Source organism: Salvia hispanica, chromosome 4 (assembly GCF_023119035.1).
Source record: "Salvia hispanica cultivar TCC Black 2014 chromosome 4, UniMelb_Shisp_WGS_1.0, whole genome shotgun sequence".
NCBI classification, from domain to species: domain Eukaryota; kingdom Viridiplantae; phylum Streptophyta; class Magnoliopsida; order Lamiales; family Lamiaceae; genus Salvia; species Salvia hispanica.
Genome location: NC_062968.1, coordinates 44,826,588 through 44,843,565, shown reverse-complemented (window position 1 = coordinate 44,843,565; position 16,978 = coordinate 44,826,588). Strand labels below are relative to the sequence as shown.

Genomic DNA, 16,978 nt, shown 5'->3' with positions numbered 1-16,978 from the left:
GTAATAAACTAACGGAATGAAGTAATAGCATGACTCGAATGAAGTAATAAACTAACGGAATGAAGTAATAAACTAATAGAATGACGTAATAAACTAACGGAATGAAGTAATAGCACGACTGAATGAAGTAATAAGTTCATAACGTACATTCATTTAGTTCATTATGTAGTGAATATAGTTCATTATTTACTCCAACAAGTTTTTGTCGAATAAAAAAAAATTTAAAAATTTTAAAAAAAAGTTAAAAAAATAAAATAAAAACATTTTTATTTAATAAAATATTAAATTAATTGTAAATTAATCATAACCATAAGATTAAGAAAAATTAGTGGCCCTAATTTGGTCTCTAGTTCGGTCTTTAAGGGTGAATTTTTGGTTAATAGGACTCGTAGTAGTACTGTATATACTTTCATATTCCTCGAAAATTATTTTGTCCAGTTCGATGTTGTGTATTAGGAAAATAAATAGTGAGCCCTTCTTAGTACGCGGGGGAATGAAATGACATTCCTACCTCCATTCCATTCCTTTGCTTGATACATCCCTTTTGGAATGACCATTCCATTCCACATGGGAATACCCATTCTTCTATCCATTTAGCTAAGAAATGAACATTCCATTCCATTCCATTTTCCTTTCTTCTTATTTTAAATTTGGGGTAACTGCTTTTAAAGTCACCAACTTTCCCTGAATTCCGGTTTTTCCCACGAACTTTAAAAAGTTCGTGTAATGTCACGAACTTTATTGTCGGTTGTCATTTTCCCATGTCAGGTTTTCCGGTCTGATTCAAACTGTTCGTTTCCTATTAAGACAATGTCCAAATTCTTTTATCTTACTATCATTATCTCCGCCTTTGAAATAGCTTCGCGTGGGTACCTTGTACGCCTCAATTGGCACTCGGATGAAGAAGTTATGGCCATTATGATAGTACAAGGTCGCACAAAGTTCGCAGCCTTCATCAAATGGCCATAACTTCTTCATCCGAGTTCCGATTGAGGCGTACAAGGTACTCACGCGAAGCTATTTCAAAGGCGAAGATAATGATAGTAAGATAAAAGAATTTGGACATTGTCTTAATAGGAAACGAACAGTTTGAATCAGACCGGAAAACCTGACATGGGAAAATGACAACCAACAATAAAGTTCGTGACATTACACGAACTTTTTAAAGTTCGTGGGAAAAACCGGAATTCATGGAAAGTTGGTGACTTTAAAAGCAGTTACCCCTTTAAATTTTAACAAAATTATATAAATATTATTTTATATTAAATTTAAATTTAATATAATCACAATTTTATAATAAAATTAAAATTTTAAATTTTTTAATAATTGAAAAATTCACACACATTAATTATTCATATTTCATTCCATTCTATTTCTATATTAATTTGTAGTTATCAAACATAGGAATGAAATCAATTAAGGAATAATAATTCCATTCTTTTTGCCTTCCTTATAGTTACCTTCATTCCATTCTCATTTCTATTTCATTTCCTTCTCATTCCATTTCATCATATAAGTAGGGCCTGATTGATTAAGATTGATTGTCAAATTAATTTTGTGTGACTAACATTATTTTGTTCAATTATGAATGTAATCCAATTACCAATATGTACAGATTGTAGACCTTCCACATCAGATAAATTATTGTCCAGTTATGTGACCGTTGTAATTGGATTATTCTCATTTAATTCAAGACCTTAGTCAATATGGTTTTATCAATTGTTCTTCAGTGACTAATGACTATGTACCGAAATTAGATTACACATCCATAAATTTAAAATAGAACTCATCCAAAAGCTAGAATAATGTAACAGATAAAAATAATGAAAAAAGATCCCTTAAATGGGCTTATCCCAAATCACAAATTGAGTGTGGTGATGGACCACCAAATTTAGTAAACTTCATAATTTAATATCGATATATATATATATATATATATATATATATATATATATGAAAAAAGGGAAGAAATAGCTTCACCGGATTCCTTTCTCTTCAGCTGAAGCTGAAGAAATTCGATAATCAATACCGGTGGGGAGTATAAATTGAAAGAAAACCCCAATTTTCCCATTCGGTCCTCCATTTTTCCACGAATTGCACCCTCTGCCACTCTCTTCTCGATCTCATTCAAATCGCCCCTCTCCTTTTCTCTCACTCACCCACCGTTTGGTTGCAGACCAAATACCATCACATATTTTGCTTTTTCTCCAATTTTCCGGTGATCTGAGATCTATCTTCGCTTAATCACTGCTGCTGTGGCCGTTGTACGTCCAGAGATCCTTCTCGCGGTACACACACACACACACTCTCTCTGCATTCAAAACGCTTGCTGACATACATGTTTGTTTCTGCATTTTCTCTCTCTAGGTTTTAGCGGTGGCTTTTGGTGTATCAATGCTCAAATTTATGCTCATTTATGGCGAATTTTGGAATGCGGACTTATTTTGAGTTGCTTTTTGGTGCAAATTGCTCCAGGTGGTCGAGGTTGCTCGTCGATCTGCCAGTTTTGTTCCTGAAGATTAAGCGTTTTTGAGCTAGAGAGGAGCTAGGGTTTTCGAATTCGTGGATTGTGGAATGTGAATGGGAAGATTAGGGTTTAACCTAACCATAATCGTCTTGTATTTAACTTGTTTTTTGGGATGAACCGGAGTTTTAGGGCTCCCGAAAGGGGGCAACTGGGGAGCCTGAGGTTAAGGGATCATAAAGATGATGAGTTGGCGTTGTTTCGGGAAATGCGGAAGCGCGAGAAGGAAAGGAACGATCTTCTTCTTCTTCAAAACGACGACGAGTTTGATGCTCCACTTGGTAATTTGAAATGAAATTTCGAATTTGTTTCTTTTTACTCAATAATTAAGTGTTTTCTTCTATGGTTTTGTTGGGGCTCGATGCAGGTTGGATGTTTCTTGATTACTTTCCCAATTTAAATGTTTACTCACACTATGTGGTGGTTTTTCTTCTTATATATTTATCTTAATGACTTCTGTGATGGCATGTGAGAGTCGTTTTACTCTTCTACTCTTCTTCCAGTTCCGCAATTGGCTTTTTAATTTAAGATTTTTGAAAAAAATCACCCACATGTCTTTGCAGGACCAAGAAGTGGTAGTTCTCCAATATTTAATATAACATCTGGTACCACTGGGCCGCCAGTCCGGAAGAGCGGTGCTGATGATTTTCTCAATTCAGACAATGACAAAAATGATTATGATTGGTAATTGGAACTTAATTCTTGCATGTAACTCTACTTTGTACTTCTTTTGATCTACTGATGAATGCCTTAATAGTATAGTATTTAAAAAAGAAGACTTGTCTTTGCTGGTAATTTACAAGCTACGGTGTATTGATTATCAGCCTATGAAGGTGAAGTCTTAAGTTACTCATATGAAAAGGCTTAAAAACTTAAGCTGAACTCTTAGTAGTTAGAGCTCAAGGAATGCACTGTGTACATAATGGTAATGAGGATTATTTTTACATTAAGATAATGAGAGCCAAGTGTAACATAAGACTTCAGCATCTTAGGGTGATCTCCTATGAAGTAGTTGTAGCTCAAGGAATGCACTATGTACATACCATTTCTTCAGGTATTTCTAATGTGATAATTTTGAATGCTGTTACTATCCTTGTTGCTTTTGTTAATTATTGTGTGTTCTTGCTTTGAATTTATGATATATTTGCAACCCATTAGTTTTTTCATTAGTAAATACTCCATTAAATAATATATGGTGGTGCATATATTGTGATAATACACAATGAAGAAGCCCAATGTAGCTCAGTAATGATAGATGTTCATGTTAGATATTAACCAATGATGATAGATTATCGTATGCTGGTTTTGCCCTTGTGCAGATAATTGTTCTGCTAGAATTGTAACCACTGTAAACTTAGATAACCATTCTCTAGTTTTGCTCCCGCATGTACTAGTTCTCTGGTGAGATTACAGAAAAGTCTGGAATAGTCTGACAATGGTTACTACAGAATCAAGTCCTTTTTTTTGGCTCGTCTGTTTTTCTTATATTGGGAGTAGTTTCTGTTGTGGTTGTCTACCAAGATGAATGTGCTAATACTTGAAGTTCTTAGCATATTGGAAATGATTTAGCATCTTTTGGAATAACTCACATTTTACTCTAAACCGGAACTCGAAGTGTGGTTTTCTTAAAGCTATGTCTACTACTACTGCTGGTGTTTAATTGGATTTCTGTTTAGATTTCCATGAGATTATTCTTCAAAACTTCTGTATCTGAATCCCCTCCATCTTTTATATTTACTATAATTGTGTGTGTTTTCAGGCTTTTAACACCTCCGGGCACCCCACTCTTTCCTTCGCTAGAAATGGAAGGACAAAAAACTGTCATGAGCCATCTGGGCACTCCAAAAGCTCGCCCTACTGGTCTCAAGTCTAGAGTAAGTTAATTTTGATTTTTGATTCTGTGCTACAAGCCTACAACAACCATTTAAACGGGTGTAGTATGATTATGCTACAGTAAGTACAGAAAACTTTTAAGTGACTTCACCCAGTCTGGGCTGAAATATGCGACGCCCCTCTGTCCCAAATATTTAGTCTTACATTTAGTTTTGGCCTTTTTGTGATGTTCCATTATTTGGTATCTTTTTCATAGTCATACAAAATGCCCTCATGTTTCCTGAATATTAATGTCGACTACTCATTTACCTTAAATAGTAATTCTTAATTTATGTGAGAGGCCACAGTGAATCAAAAAATATCCGATGGAGGCAGCAATTAATCAGAGCGTCATTAACCTCTGCTGTATGGGCATGTCTTGGACCAGTTGAGTGGAAATATATATAGCATAGTATTTCAAACTTTCAACATTTATTTCTGTGCCAACCTCCTTAGCTTGTTCTTATGTGATCATATACATTTACAAATACGAACTCTTTATCCAATTTATTTATCTGACTGAAGCTAGCCAGTGTACAATCGGAGCCTGCTGCTAGGAGCAATTTATCATCTAGACAGCAAGTCTCATCTCCTGGGTTGAATACTTCAACTGGAGGACTTCGCCGGCCTACTTCTTCTGGTGGTCCTGGGTCAAGACCTGCAACACCAACTGGTCGTCCAACTGTGAGCTCAGTGTCTAGATCCACCTTGACCTCAACATCGAATAAGCATTCACTGACTGCATCAGTTAAATCTACCGCCAATGCCACATCTAAAGTAATGTCAACCACAACATCAAAACCTTCAAGATCTTCTACGCCCACTTCTCGCCCCACGTTGTCTTCAGCAAAGCCCGTAGGTCCTTCAAGATCGTCCACCCCGACAGCCAGGTCTTCTGTAAGATCCTCAACACCGACAAGCAGAGCCTCCATACCAGCATCTAAGTCGACATCCAGAGCCTCGACTCCTACTCGTAGACCAACAGCATCCACTGCTACAAAAACACCTGCTGTTTCATCTAAATCCCCAACGATCTCTTCAGTTGCGAAGCCAATTCCTAATGCCTCAAAGAATCCCATGCAAGCACGGTCAGATTCACCTACAGTGAGACCTAAACCGTGGAAGCCTTCAGAGATGCCTGGATTTTCACTTGATGCTCCACCAAATCTGAGAACATCTCTGTCCGACAGGCCTCCTTCAGCCACAAGAGGTAGACCTGGTGCACTAAGTTCTCGGTCATCATCTATTGAACCCACTTTAAATGGAAGGATTAGAAGACAATCTTGTTCTCCTGCAAGAGGCCGACCCCCTAATGGCGTGAATCATAATAGTGGAAGCTCTGTGCCTGTTCCTGCTTCACGTCGGTTGCATGCTAAGGCTAATGACAATGTGAGCCCTGCTCTGGTCGGAACTAAAATGGTTGAAAGGATGATAAATATGCGGAAGCTAGCTCCTCCCAAGCAAGACGATAAACATTCTCCCCACAGCAACTTATCTGGAAAGTCCTCATCACCAGACAGTGCTGGGTTCGGAAGAACACTTTCAAAGAAATCCTTAGATATGGCCATAAGACATATGGTAATATGATTATTCATCATCACAAAGTGATCCTTGGCATAATTTTGTCAGCATACTAGACTTAATATATGTGTTGCCTCGTGCAGGATATAAGACGGACTATTCCAGGCAATTTGCGGCCTCTTATGACCAACATCCCTGCATCCTCAATGTATAGTGTGAGATCGGGGGCAAACAGAAGGACAACCACCATCTCTGATTCTCCACTTGCGACAAGCAGTAACTGCAGTTCTGAGTTGAGTGTCAACAACGGAGGTGAAGCAGATGAGGATGTGAGCAGTGACAAGTGTCTCCGCTCTCCAGGTAGCTTACGGGGCAGGTGATGATGATACATATGTTTTGTTGTAGACACTCACTTACTACTGAACAACTACTGGCAAGCATGAGTAACAACTGAGACATAACCCTCTTCTCCTGAAAGACAAAAGAAAAAAGAAAAAAGCTGAAGAGCTGTCTTATATGTTGGTGTAAATTTCAACTATGCTTCATGAGTAGTATCCTGTATTAATCTGTATCAGCTGCTTCCACACGCACTGCACTGTCCTTCAGTTTGTTGTTTGTTGGCTAATCGAATGTAACACCTATTATTAAACCCCTAATTTGTTCAAAGCTAATTTGAAAAATGTCTGTCAACATCTTGATTCATGTTAAACTGCAGTAGTTTCAGTTGTTTATAGCAGAAGGGGCTTATGAGTTATGAATACTAAACTGCAGAATATGGTCACTTGTGCTAGCAAATTATAGTAATAAGTGATGATGCTGAAAACGCCCTTTAAACTGGACCACATTATCTCTGTTTCTTCACTCGTCTTTGTTGGATCAAAGGCCACTAGTCTTGTTTTAATGTGGCACATGTAGCTGATGTGTGTTATCTCCTGCCATCGAGCTTCAAATCGCTATTAGCAAGTGGTACATAGTTGGACGAGTAAGGTTTACAGCTATGCTATGTCGTTTTTTCCTTTTTCGTTTGATATTACTACTTGGCAGCAACAGATTCTTGAATAATGCGAAGAAATGATTTACTCAAAAGACATTTTTGAATCTTTTATGTAAGCTGTCCAAATGTAACACCAATTGAAAAGTTGTACTTGTAGAGAGAGCTACAAGACTCATATATCTAGCAACAAATCCTTTAACATGGTATAGACTATATAACTATGCAGCGGCCACAGGCTCTTTGGTGATGATGGGCACAGTAGGAGACTGGTTGAGGTGGGGAGGGGTGTTTTGTTTGAGCTTCAGGAGTAGCTGTCGCATTCTGGATAAATCAGTGGGTTTCCCAGGCTTAGGTCCTTGAACCACCACAACCGACGCCTTCTTCTCCTGCTCGGTCTTTCCTTTCCTCCTCTCTATTGTAACAACTTCCTTAGGTATCAGTTCTGCTATAGATTTCCAATAATCCTTGTCAGCTTCAGCATGGAATTTCTCTAGCTTAGCAACAAGTACCTGATAGAAAAACAAGAATCACTCAATCATCGAATTCTTGATTTTTGAACTTTGATAGGAAGCTTCTACGAATAACTACATCAACCAAGCATCAACTTTTCACAATGATCTACTATTGTTGCCATTCTATAAGATGCCAATCAGATGCAGCATGAATACAGACTAGAACAAGGAAACACACTTGTTTAAACAAATGACATTCGATGCATCATACGTACGTAGAAGTAAAACAAGGTAAACTAACACGATTCTGTAATGTACCTGCTCCTTCTCCCGGTTGGCCACTCTGTTGGTTTCTGAGGTAATTTGCCCCTCTGTGAAATTCAACCTTGTACTCATCAGCTTCAACTATGACTTGGCTCAACAATTCCTTCTCTCTCTTCTCCTTCTCCTCTAACCGAATTGTGTTTTGTCTGTTAACCACATAAACAATTAAAAAAAACAAATGAGAACTTCGACTGCGTGTTTCAGCAGCAATGGTTTATAAAATGCTGACATATCTGGTGAAATAATCCGTTCATTTCCAAGATTAGGTACTAGTCGAATGCCAATAGTAATTATTAAAATTAACAATACAACCAACTAATTAAATTTGACAGATTATATTGTCAACCAGAATTAACAAAATGTTATCTCCCATAACATTCAAAGAAATGATTTTTTCCCTAATAATTAATTTCAAATCACAAGAACATTTACACGAACAATGTTCGATTCTTCTGTTCCCCAATAAGGATTTCACCCAAACAATTGAAAATCCAATCAACTGCGGAAGAATTGCATAAACATAATAATAAAACCTAAATTTACTCTGCAAAACCCTAACGAACATAAAACCTTCATTTCGCTGATCAGAAAAAAAAATGCTTTACCTTCTCCATTCACGGAGCGCATAACTCTCCTCGAGCGGAAGAATCGGACCGTTTTCATTGGTTTCCGACGAGAAATACGTCGGATCAATGAATTCTCCGCCGGAGACGTAGATCGGCGTGGGGGACTCGGCGACGGTGGAATCAAAGTTGGAAAAGGAGTAGCCGTCGTCAAACGAGGCGGCTACCGGCGAGTTGGCACCGAATTGATCGAGCGAGTCGGTGAAGGGAGACGACATTGATGATAATCTGTTTCAGAGATCTTCAGTTCTGATTAAAAACGGTTTGTAGGCACCCCATTTCAAATATTACTCGTCTGATTAGTTTACATGGTAAGTTGAACTAATGCTATTCACAAAAATTCTTCACTTTTTATTTTCCTAATCAAAGTCTTAGAAATTTATATTTTGTTTTGTGATAAATTTTTTTTCTGAAATTCGATTTTTTGTTTGATTGTTCTATTTGTAGATGAAATAAAAATAAATTATTTTATTCAAACCACATTTTTTAAAAGTAGTTTTCTTTTTTTTTTTTTTCCCAATCCGTTTTTTTAATTAACATTTTGAATAACAAAATGAATAAAAAAATTATGTAATTTAATATTGAGAAATGGCAAATGTACATAAATTATAGTGTGAAAAAATTTATCATAAATTTTCCATATCATTTTTTGTTATTGCTATTCAATAATACTTATTCCGTCCCTGAAAAATATGAACTATTTCCTAATTGTTCACCCTTAAAATTTATGAACTTTGTAATAACGACACATTACTCCTACGTATCATTGTCGAAACAAATATTACTTTTTAGGGATGGAGGGAATACTATAACTAATAAAACTACATTGCATTTTACTTTTTAAAATTTCTTTGTTACGTACATTTAGGAAAAAATGATTTTGTTGCATGGTATGCATTATTTGATTGAAAAGTTCCGAAATCCAAACTACTTATACCAATAATATAACCACCTAAAAAGCAAACCCCAACAAACTCCTTTCTCTACCATCGCCTCATCTCCACCACCAAACCCCCGAATCTGCATCAATGTTGAGCCTGTGGCGAGTGGCGATGAGCACCAGCGAGGCCAACGGCGACGAATACGACGGCATCAAGTTTTGGGGCGTGGCAGAGCGCGCCGGGTGGCTCACGAAGCAGGGCGAATACATCAAAACCTGGCGGCGCCGATGGTTCATCCTGAAGCAGGGGAAACTGTTCTGGTTCAAGGAATCGAACGTGACACGCGCCTCCCGCCCCCGCGGCATCATCCCCTTGGGTGATCGCCTGACTGTGAAGGGCGCTGAGGACGTGCTCAATCGCCAATTCACCTTCCAATTGTCCACTCGGAATGAAACCATGTATTTCATCGCGGATACGGACAAGGAGAAGGAGGATTGGATCAATTCCATCGGGCGATCCATTGTTCAGAACTCAAGGTCGGTTACCGATGACGAGATCCTTGATTATGATAGCCGGAAATAGAATCAATGAAGTAGCACCTATTTTGATTTACGGATATGTTCCGAGATTGATCTGTGTGATATACATTGCTTTCTCACCAGCATATTTCCATATATATTATTGCAAAACACATATTCAGTTCACACACAATTATCCTATAAAGCTTTAAGCAGAAGAAAGAAACACAATGGACAATGCCTATTATTGATACTACACTTGATCACAACAGTCAACAGATGGCATAGCTGAGATCCCTAGTGTTGCACACAGCCTGAGACGAACTCCTCAGATTTTACTGTAATTGTATACGCCGACACCCTTCTTTCTACCAAGGCGACCGGCATCAACGTACTGCACGAGCAATGGGCATGGCAGATACTTACTATCCCCTAAGCCGGCATGCAGGACTTTCATTATTGACAAGCAAACATCGAGTCCAATATGATCAGCGAGTTCCAAGGGACCCATTGGATGGTTTGTTCCCAGCTTCATTCCTGCATCAATGTCCTCCTTCGTTGCCACACCAGTATACAGTGCATAAAAAGCTTCATTTATCATTGGCATCAAAACCCGATTTACAATGAAGCCGGAGAAATCCTGGGAACAAACAATCTTCTTGCCAAACCTGCAATACAGCCCACTATTCAATGTATATTGTACACACAGAAAAAACAATGTTGAGCCATGAACCTCACTGAATGAAGTGAAAGGCGAGAAGAGGAACATGAATTTATTTCTTGATTTTTACCACTAAGATAAGACTATAGAATTGTCTCTCCTACGATTTGTATGTTTGTGCAATGAATGAACATATGGAATATGAATTCATTTCTTGATTTTTACCAGTTACCACTAAGACGATTAACTGACATGTCGAACAAAAATTTGCTTTCTAGCCGAGTTTTAGAATATAGTTTTAATACCCAACTACAGCATTACCTGCACAGTTACATAAATCATAATAGTACCAACAAAAATCAACCCTACCACCAACCCCTACAAGGGTTCTAACCAAAGGCCTAATCATATGATTAGCTTTATAAATCAACCCTACCACCAACCCCTACAAGTGTATAGTACAAACAAATTATACCCACCTTAATGAATCATAATTGCCCTTAAATGATAATATAAAAATTACCTACTTTTCATGCAGAAAGACATAATTGCCCTTACATGATTTTTTTTATTAAAATATATACTAAATTCACCCAACCCCTGTCACCCCACCCCCATTGTCTTCGTCTCACCCCAACTCTACGCCCTCTCATCATTTAGCATCCCTGGAATATGTATTGCAATTCTTTTTTATCTTTATACAACTTGCAAACATTACACACTAACAATGTTGTACAAGCAGGTAATCTTACATGCTAGCTCATGTGCTGTGTGAGTGTGTAAACGTGCATTACCTAAAATTGGCCTAATGCATGCCTACACCCTAAAGGGTAAAATGATAAGAGCAGGTATTATTATACAGAGTATGTATTTTTAGTTAATTGCTCTCTTTGATAAAGTTGATCGGGTTTACCATTTACTTAGCAGTAAACTGCTATATACAAGGCTCTCCTTATATTTTTCCTGCTTAGCTGTTAGCAATACAGTATCATGCTACTAAAGTTCATTGCAACTAGATAATATGATTGTAAAATTTCGCGTGCACATGTAGTAAAGCCAAATTTTTTTATCCATTTTTATTTTCTAACCCACCTCTCTGCCAACGATTTTGTGGCATTGAACGTATCATCTGATGTACTAGCTCCTCGAATAATCTCAACTAGCTTCATAACAGGGGGAGGATTCATAAAATGCATGCCTATAACCTGCAGACAAAAGTACTTAATTAGAGCAGTTTTTGTTGATAGGTGGACAACAAACAGTTAATGCAAATACATAGGTTATTATACATAAACAAGTAAAAGTGAAGCCAATCTGAAGTTGAATATGAAGAAAGAAAAAAAAAACTATATATCTAAGAACAATCAAATGTATGGATAATCACCTCTATGAAAAGAATAATCAAAAAGTCCTGTCTAGTCTTTCATATATTATATGAGGACTAGAAAAGAACCTTTTGGAGTATTTTTCATACTACTATATTTTATAGCCTTTGCCTCTCAAATCAGTACATTACCAACCGGTGTTACAAAAGTTGTTCTAGTGCATAGCGTATTTTGCAGCATTAGTTGGTAAAGATGCAGTATCAAATGGGAAATTACTGGTACGCCACTGCCCACACAATTAAAATTATTGTAGAAGGGATGCTTAAAAAAAATATAATGCTAATTCATAAATAGTAGTATTATTAACAATAAGGCTGCAATCATCAACCACAACTGAACAACTAAATCAATTAAGTGGTCATATTTATTAAAGATTGGATGTGTAACCTGGCTAGGTCGGCTGGTCACAGAAGCTAATCTAGTAATCGAGATTGAGCTGGTGTTTGATGCCAAGATAGAAGAACTTTTAACAATGTTGTCCAATTGAACAAACAACTTTTTTTTCACATCCTCCGACTCCATAATGGCCTCAATTACCATATCTGCAGAGTGAAAATCCTCCAAATTTGATGTACACCTCAAGTTCCTTATCGCTTCAGTACCTTTTTCCTGTAGGTAATCGACTTAGAAAACCAACTCACAGTTCGTGTAGAACATATAAACTTTTCCAAAATGGATAGAGGAATGAATAGAACTGATCATATAAAAATAAGAAAATAAAAGGATTCCCTGAAATAGTTTGTTTGAAAAATTCCCAATCAAAGCTGAAATAAACGTTCCTCACTAACCAAGTTCCCCTCTTAGATGAAAGGTTAAGAACTACAATGGTAGCTAAGGAAATCAAGAAAACTTTCTCAACCGGCATTGACAACACATGGATTGCTTTAGTGCAAAAACAGTCAGGAACCTGCAACGCGTAGTAATTATGAACCAGAAAATCAAACATTAGTTACACCAAATGAGCATGATGAGAAAACCTTGGTGAGATTGCCTTTGAGGACTAGGTTTTCAATTCTTGATGAGATAGATTTGCGCGCTTTTGAGAGAGCCATAGAGTCAGCATCATGAAGCCAGACCTCACAGCCATTCACTGCAGCAAGCTGTGCGATTCCCGAACCCATTTGGCCACATCCCACCACACCAATACACCTGGAGCAGACATATCTCATAATAACATAGTGTTACCTAAAATCTTACTTTACTTAAAAAAAACACAGGTGATATAATAACTAACAATATCAATCAAACAAAAGATTGACAATTCAGAGAGGAATTCTACCAAATAAATACTCCATAAAATCACTTAAAACATGATACTAACATTTTAACATCTTCGAGTGGGAGACCTGGTTGGCTCAACATCTATATCCTTGTAGCCTTTATTCCTCAATCTGAAATTTCATTTCATGATGAGTATCAGTATAATACTTAGCGGGGAATTAAACAATACAAGTTGTTATAACCAAGTGTCGTATGCCTAATTCACTTCATAAGAAAACTAAATCAATTGGCATCATAATTCACCACCGCCGGCCGTTGCATCGCCGAACGGCCTCGCAGTTGGGCAGCTCATTCCCCGTGATCTCAAAGCCCTCTATCGATTGCGAGACGCCAAATTGACGCCGAAAACCTAGTAAAAACTCGATCACAAAAACACGCGAGCAGAGTATTCTACTGCGATAATTCTCCATAGAATTACTTCGTGGTCCGATCTAAACTACAAATTGGAGTTACAGTTTGATACTCAATGAGTAGGACTTTTGAACATGACCAAAATTCCCGGTATATTGACTGGAATTTGCAGAAAATCTGTTATAGTTGGCGAACATATCTATATGTAAACCTCTAATCTCCTCATTCCTTCATCTGCTGGCGCCTCTACAGCGATAACTACATCCTCATCGCATTACGCTCCAGTTACAAGAACAAAAATACGTGCGCATATAACAATTCCAAAAGAATAAGGGATAGAGAAGAAGGGTGAAATAACTTGCTTACCTCAACTCAAGCTGATCTCAAACAAAAATTGAATACAATCTCATCCAAATCAGATCAGTTACCATATTGTTTAAAATACTTCTGTAGGTAGGCGGCCTTTGTTTTTTATTCGAGTAATTATTAAATTTGGTATGAGTTGCGTATAGAATAAACTAATATAGGTTCCTAAATTATACGTATATCTTTACTAAATTTGCAGAGATAATAAAAATGCGTAAACGCGTGTTTAAAGTTAAACATCCGTTTTTAATACTCTATGACAAGAGTTTGTAGGTAACTTTAAAGTCAAATTGGGTATCCACGGATATCCAACCCAAAAATTTCGGATATCCAAAAACAGCTATCCAATTTTTAATCCAAAATTCCAATCGAATACTCTTAAAGTGGGACGAAGAAAGTATAAATATGATAATTCAATAAAATGACTGACATTCCAAATATAAAAAATGTAAATAAACTCTAACGTGTAAGTATATAGTAGAGAATGTATTATTATTTTTAAATTTATAATAATAATTAATTTTTGGATAAATTTTTACGAGGTTATAATTTATGATAAAAAAATAGAAAAAAATTAAATATATGTAGAATATTCTTTTGAATTTTAGCTTGAGTTAGGGGTTAGTCCAATGATTGAACTAAAATTATTATCTACTACTCCCTCCGTCCGCCATTAGGAGTCCCATTCATGGGCGGCATGAGTTTTAAGAAATGATATGAAAAGTGGATGGAAAAAAGTTAGTGGAATAGAGGTTCCACTTGTATATATTAATTTTAAATGAAATGTGAGTAGAATGAGTTAGTGGAAGGTGAGACCCTATTACCATTTATGGTAAAAGTGAACCGGGACTCTTATTCGCGGACGGACTAAAATAAAAAAAACGGGACTCTTATTCGCGGACGGGGGGAGTATGATATTTATTGTAAATTGTGTTTAGATTTATCGTAAATGGTGAGTTGGCATGACTATATGAGGAATAAACAAGGATAGAGAGTTTTTAGGACATTGTGTGATTTTATCTATTTGAATCTTATCTATAGAGAGTTGGCCGGTTTCGGTTCTTACCGGATCGGTTGACCAGTTTTAGTTTTTTGTAAATCTTGGAATTGGAACCAGAGCCGGTTCAGAACTGGCCGATTAAGAATCGGTCAGTTCTGGTTCGAAACCGGAACCGATGTGTAATTTTAATCCGAATTTATTTATAATTTTAAATATTTTAATATTAAAAAAATAATAATCCAACATCTTGAAATATAACAAAATAATACCTAAAAATTCAAATAAAAAAAATTTACAAACCAACAATGCAATTAATATTCATTTCGTTAAGTGATGGTAAGAGTAATGCCAAGTGTACTATTTTGTAAAGAATCATCAAACGAAATAACAAATAGTATGCCGGACATGTTTATATTGGCAATTTTTTTTAATAAAAAAGGAGCTCTAAAATTTAGCAATTTTTTTTTTTCTAAAAGGAGTTTTAAAATTGAATTCCAATTTCCTTTTTTTCGGGTGAACAAATATTCAATAAAATTTTCGATACTAATTGATCTTGTTGTGACTTTTTGGTTTAAAACGGAACAATTAATACATTATTCACAAACATGTTAAAATCGTGTATGTTAAATGAATTATTACATCAAATTTGTTATAAAATTAAATTTCTATCAATATGAAATGATATGTATTTGTATAAGCTCTTTCCGAAATGAAAAACAAACTTATAATGTTCTACTCATAATAGTTAGTTCATCAAAATTGGATTGGAGAGATAACTGTAGATTCAAAGCATCACGGTTTAAACACTTTAAATTCTTCACAAAATAAAGTTCGCAAATTTAACAAGGTTTAAATATAAAAATCACTGAATAGTTCAACTTATTTCATTTTAATTCAATATTAATTCAATTAAGTTAGATTTATTAGTAAATTAAATTATAAAACACAATAAAATTGAATTCTAATCCGATTCCCGATTAAGAATCGATCGGTTCCGGTTAGATTCAGAACCAATTTTTTTAAAAACATGAAACCGGTTTTCCAGTTCTCGGTTCCTCAATTAACCGGGCAGTTCTGATTCCGGTTCCTGTTAACCAAGAACCCTAGAACCGTTTAAGCACCCCTACTATACTTAGCCCATAACATGTTTTATAAGTTTTTTATACTTAACTAAAATGTATTTTGCATACCTTTTTTTTTATAAATCGAAAAAAGGCTCGAGTTTTATTTTCAAATATATAAATTTTAATTATAAGTTAGTCATGCTCCAATTTACATACACTAGTATCACACTCGTGCTATGCACAACCCATTTTATTTTCTTCAAAATATGAAACATTCTATTTAAAATTGAGGAAAATTGAGGAATATGGATTGTTATTGAGCTATCATTTTTATTTTTGTTGGCATGAATATGTTCAAACATAGTATGAAACTGTTGGCTACAATAATTTCCACTTTTGTTGGCATGAATATGTTCAACATATGAAACTATCGGCAATATAATGCACAATAATTTCCACACCTATATTATAAACAGTCGGCCAAGGTGCATAAATTCAATAACAAAAATCAATTTAAATTGAATTATATAATACTCTCTCCTTCCCAAGTTATTTGAATCATATTCCTTTTTGATATGTCCCAAATTACTTGAGTCATTTCCTTTTTAGACTAGAAACAAAACATCTAATCTCACATATTTTATTCTTTGTTTTACTTTACTCTTTTTTTTCTTTTGCTTTTTCTCATCTACTTTATTTAACCCACTAAACACAATTTTCTTAAATCTCGTGCCAAAAAGAAACGCCTCAAATAACGTGGGACGGAGGGAGTACTACTTATTATTTAATTCAAATGGCAATCATGTAAATATTCCCAAAGCCCTTTTATATGTATAGATTTATGGTTTATGATTTCGTATAATGATATATTTTTCATTTTATAAAATTATTTCACAATATAAAATCAGTATGAAGAAAATAAAATGAGTCGTGCGTCGCACGAGTGTTATACTAGTTTATTGCAGAAGGGACGCTTAAAAAGAACACTGATGCTAATTCATTAAAAGTGAGGTACTCCCTCCGTCCGCGAATAGGAGTCCCGTTTTTCCATTTTGGTCCGTCCGCGAATAGGAGTCCCTGTTCATAATTACCATAAATGGTAAAAAGGCCCCACATTCCACCAATTCATTCAACTCACATATCATTTAAAACTAATATATA

General features: G+C 35.9%; 4 protein-coding genes across 6 annotated transcripts; 2 read left to right on the top strand and 2 right to left on the bottom strand.

The window, feature by feature from the left end:
• The first annotated feature begins 1,971 nt into the window (after positions 1 to 1,971).
• Positions 1,972 to 6,626, top strand: LOC125221624 (mucin-5AC-like). 2 transcript variants are annotated; one of them, XM_048123794.1, is made up of 6 exons: positions 1,972 to 2,264; positions 2,476 to 2,805; positions 3,088 to 3,208; positions 4,284 to 4,398; positions 4,922 to 5,974; positions 6,061 to 6,626. In XM_048123794.1, the coding sequence occupies exons 2-6, from the start codon at positions 2,640 to 2,642 to the stop codon at positions 6,295 to 6,297; spliced, it is 1,692 nt and encodes a 563-aa protein (XP_047979751.1). In that variant the 5' UTR covers positions 1,972 to 2,264; positions 2,476 to 2,639; the 3' UTR covers positions 6,298 to 6,626. The 2 variants fall into 2 exon arrangements, with proteins under 2 accessions (XP_047979751.1, XP_047979750.1); XM_048123793.1 differs by having other exon boundaries at positions 1,972 to 2,288.
• A 345-nt stretch (positions 6,627 to 6,971) lies between these two features.
• LOC125221625 (clathrin light chain 2-like) lies at positions 6,972 to 8,630 on the bottom strand. Its single transcript, XM_048123795.1, is given in 4 exon segments — positions 6,972 to 7,420; positions 7,682 to 7,730; positions 7,732 to 7,833; positions 8,293 to 8,630. Coding segments are annotated over 4 exon segments (678 nt in total). The 5' UTR covers positions 8,529 to 8,630; the 3' UTR covers positions 6,972 to 7,129.
• A 562-nt stretch (positions 8,631 to 9,192) lies between these two features.
• On the top strand, positions 9,193 to 9,936 carry LOC125222741 (pleckstrin homology domain-containing protein 1-like). The gene has a single exon (XM_048125518.1). It carries the CDS (start codon positions 9,339 to 9,341, stop codon positions 9,771 to 9,773), a length of 435 nt encoding a protein of 144 aa, XP_047981475.1. The 5' UTR covers positions 9,193 to 9,338; the 3' UTR covers positions 9,774 to 9,936.
• LOC125222740 (3-hydroxybutyryl-CoA dehydrogenase-like) lies at positions 9,830 to 13,880 on the bottom strand. 2 transcript variants are annotated; one of them, XM_048125516.1, is made up of 6 exons: positions 13,754 to 13,880; positions 13,077 to 13,146; positions 12,733 to 12,904; positions 12,143 to 12,364; positions 11,463 to 11,575; positions 9,830 to 10,377 (listed from the first exon to the last, which is right to left on the bottom strand). In XM_048125516.1, exons 2-6 carry the CDS (start codon positions 13,115 to 13,117, stop codon positions 10,038 to 10,040), a joined length of 888 nt encoding a protein of 295 aa, XP_047981473.1. In that variant the 5' UTR covers positions 13,118 to 13,146; positions 13,754 to 13,880; the 3' UTR covers positions 9,830 to 10,037. The 2 variants fall into 2 exon arrangements, with proteins under 2 accessions (XP_047981473.1, XP_047981474.1); XM_048125517.1 differs by lacking the exon at positions 13,754 to 13,880 and adding an exon at positions 13,280 to 13,543.
• Positions 13,881 to 16,978: the final 3,098 nt, after the last annotated feature.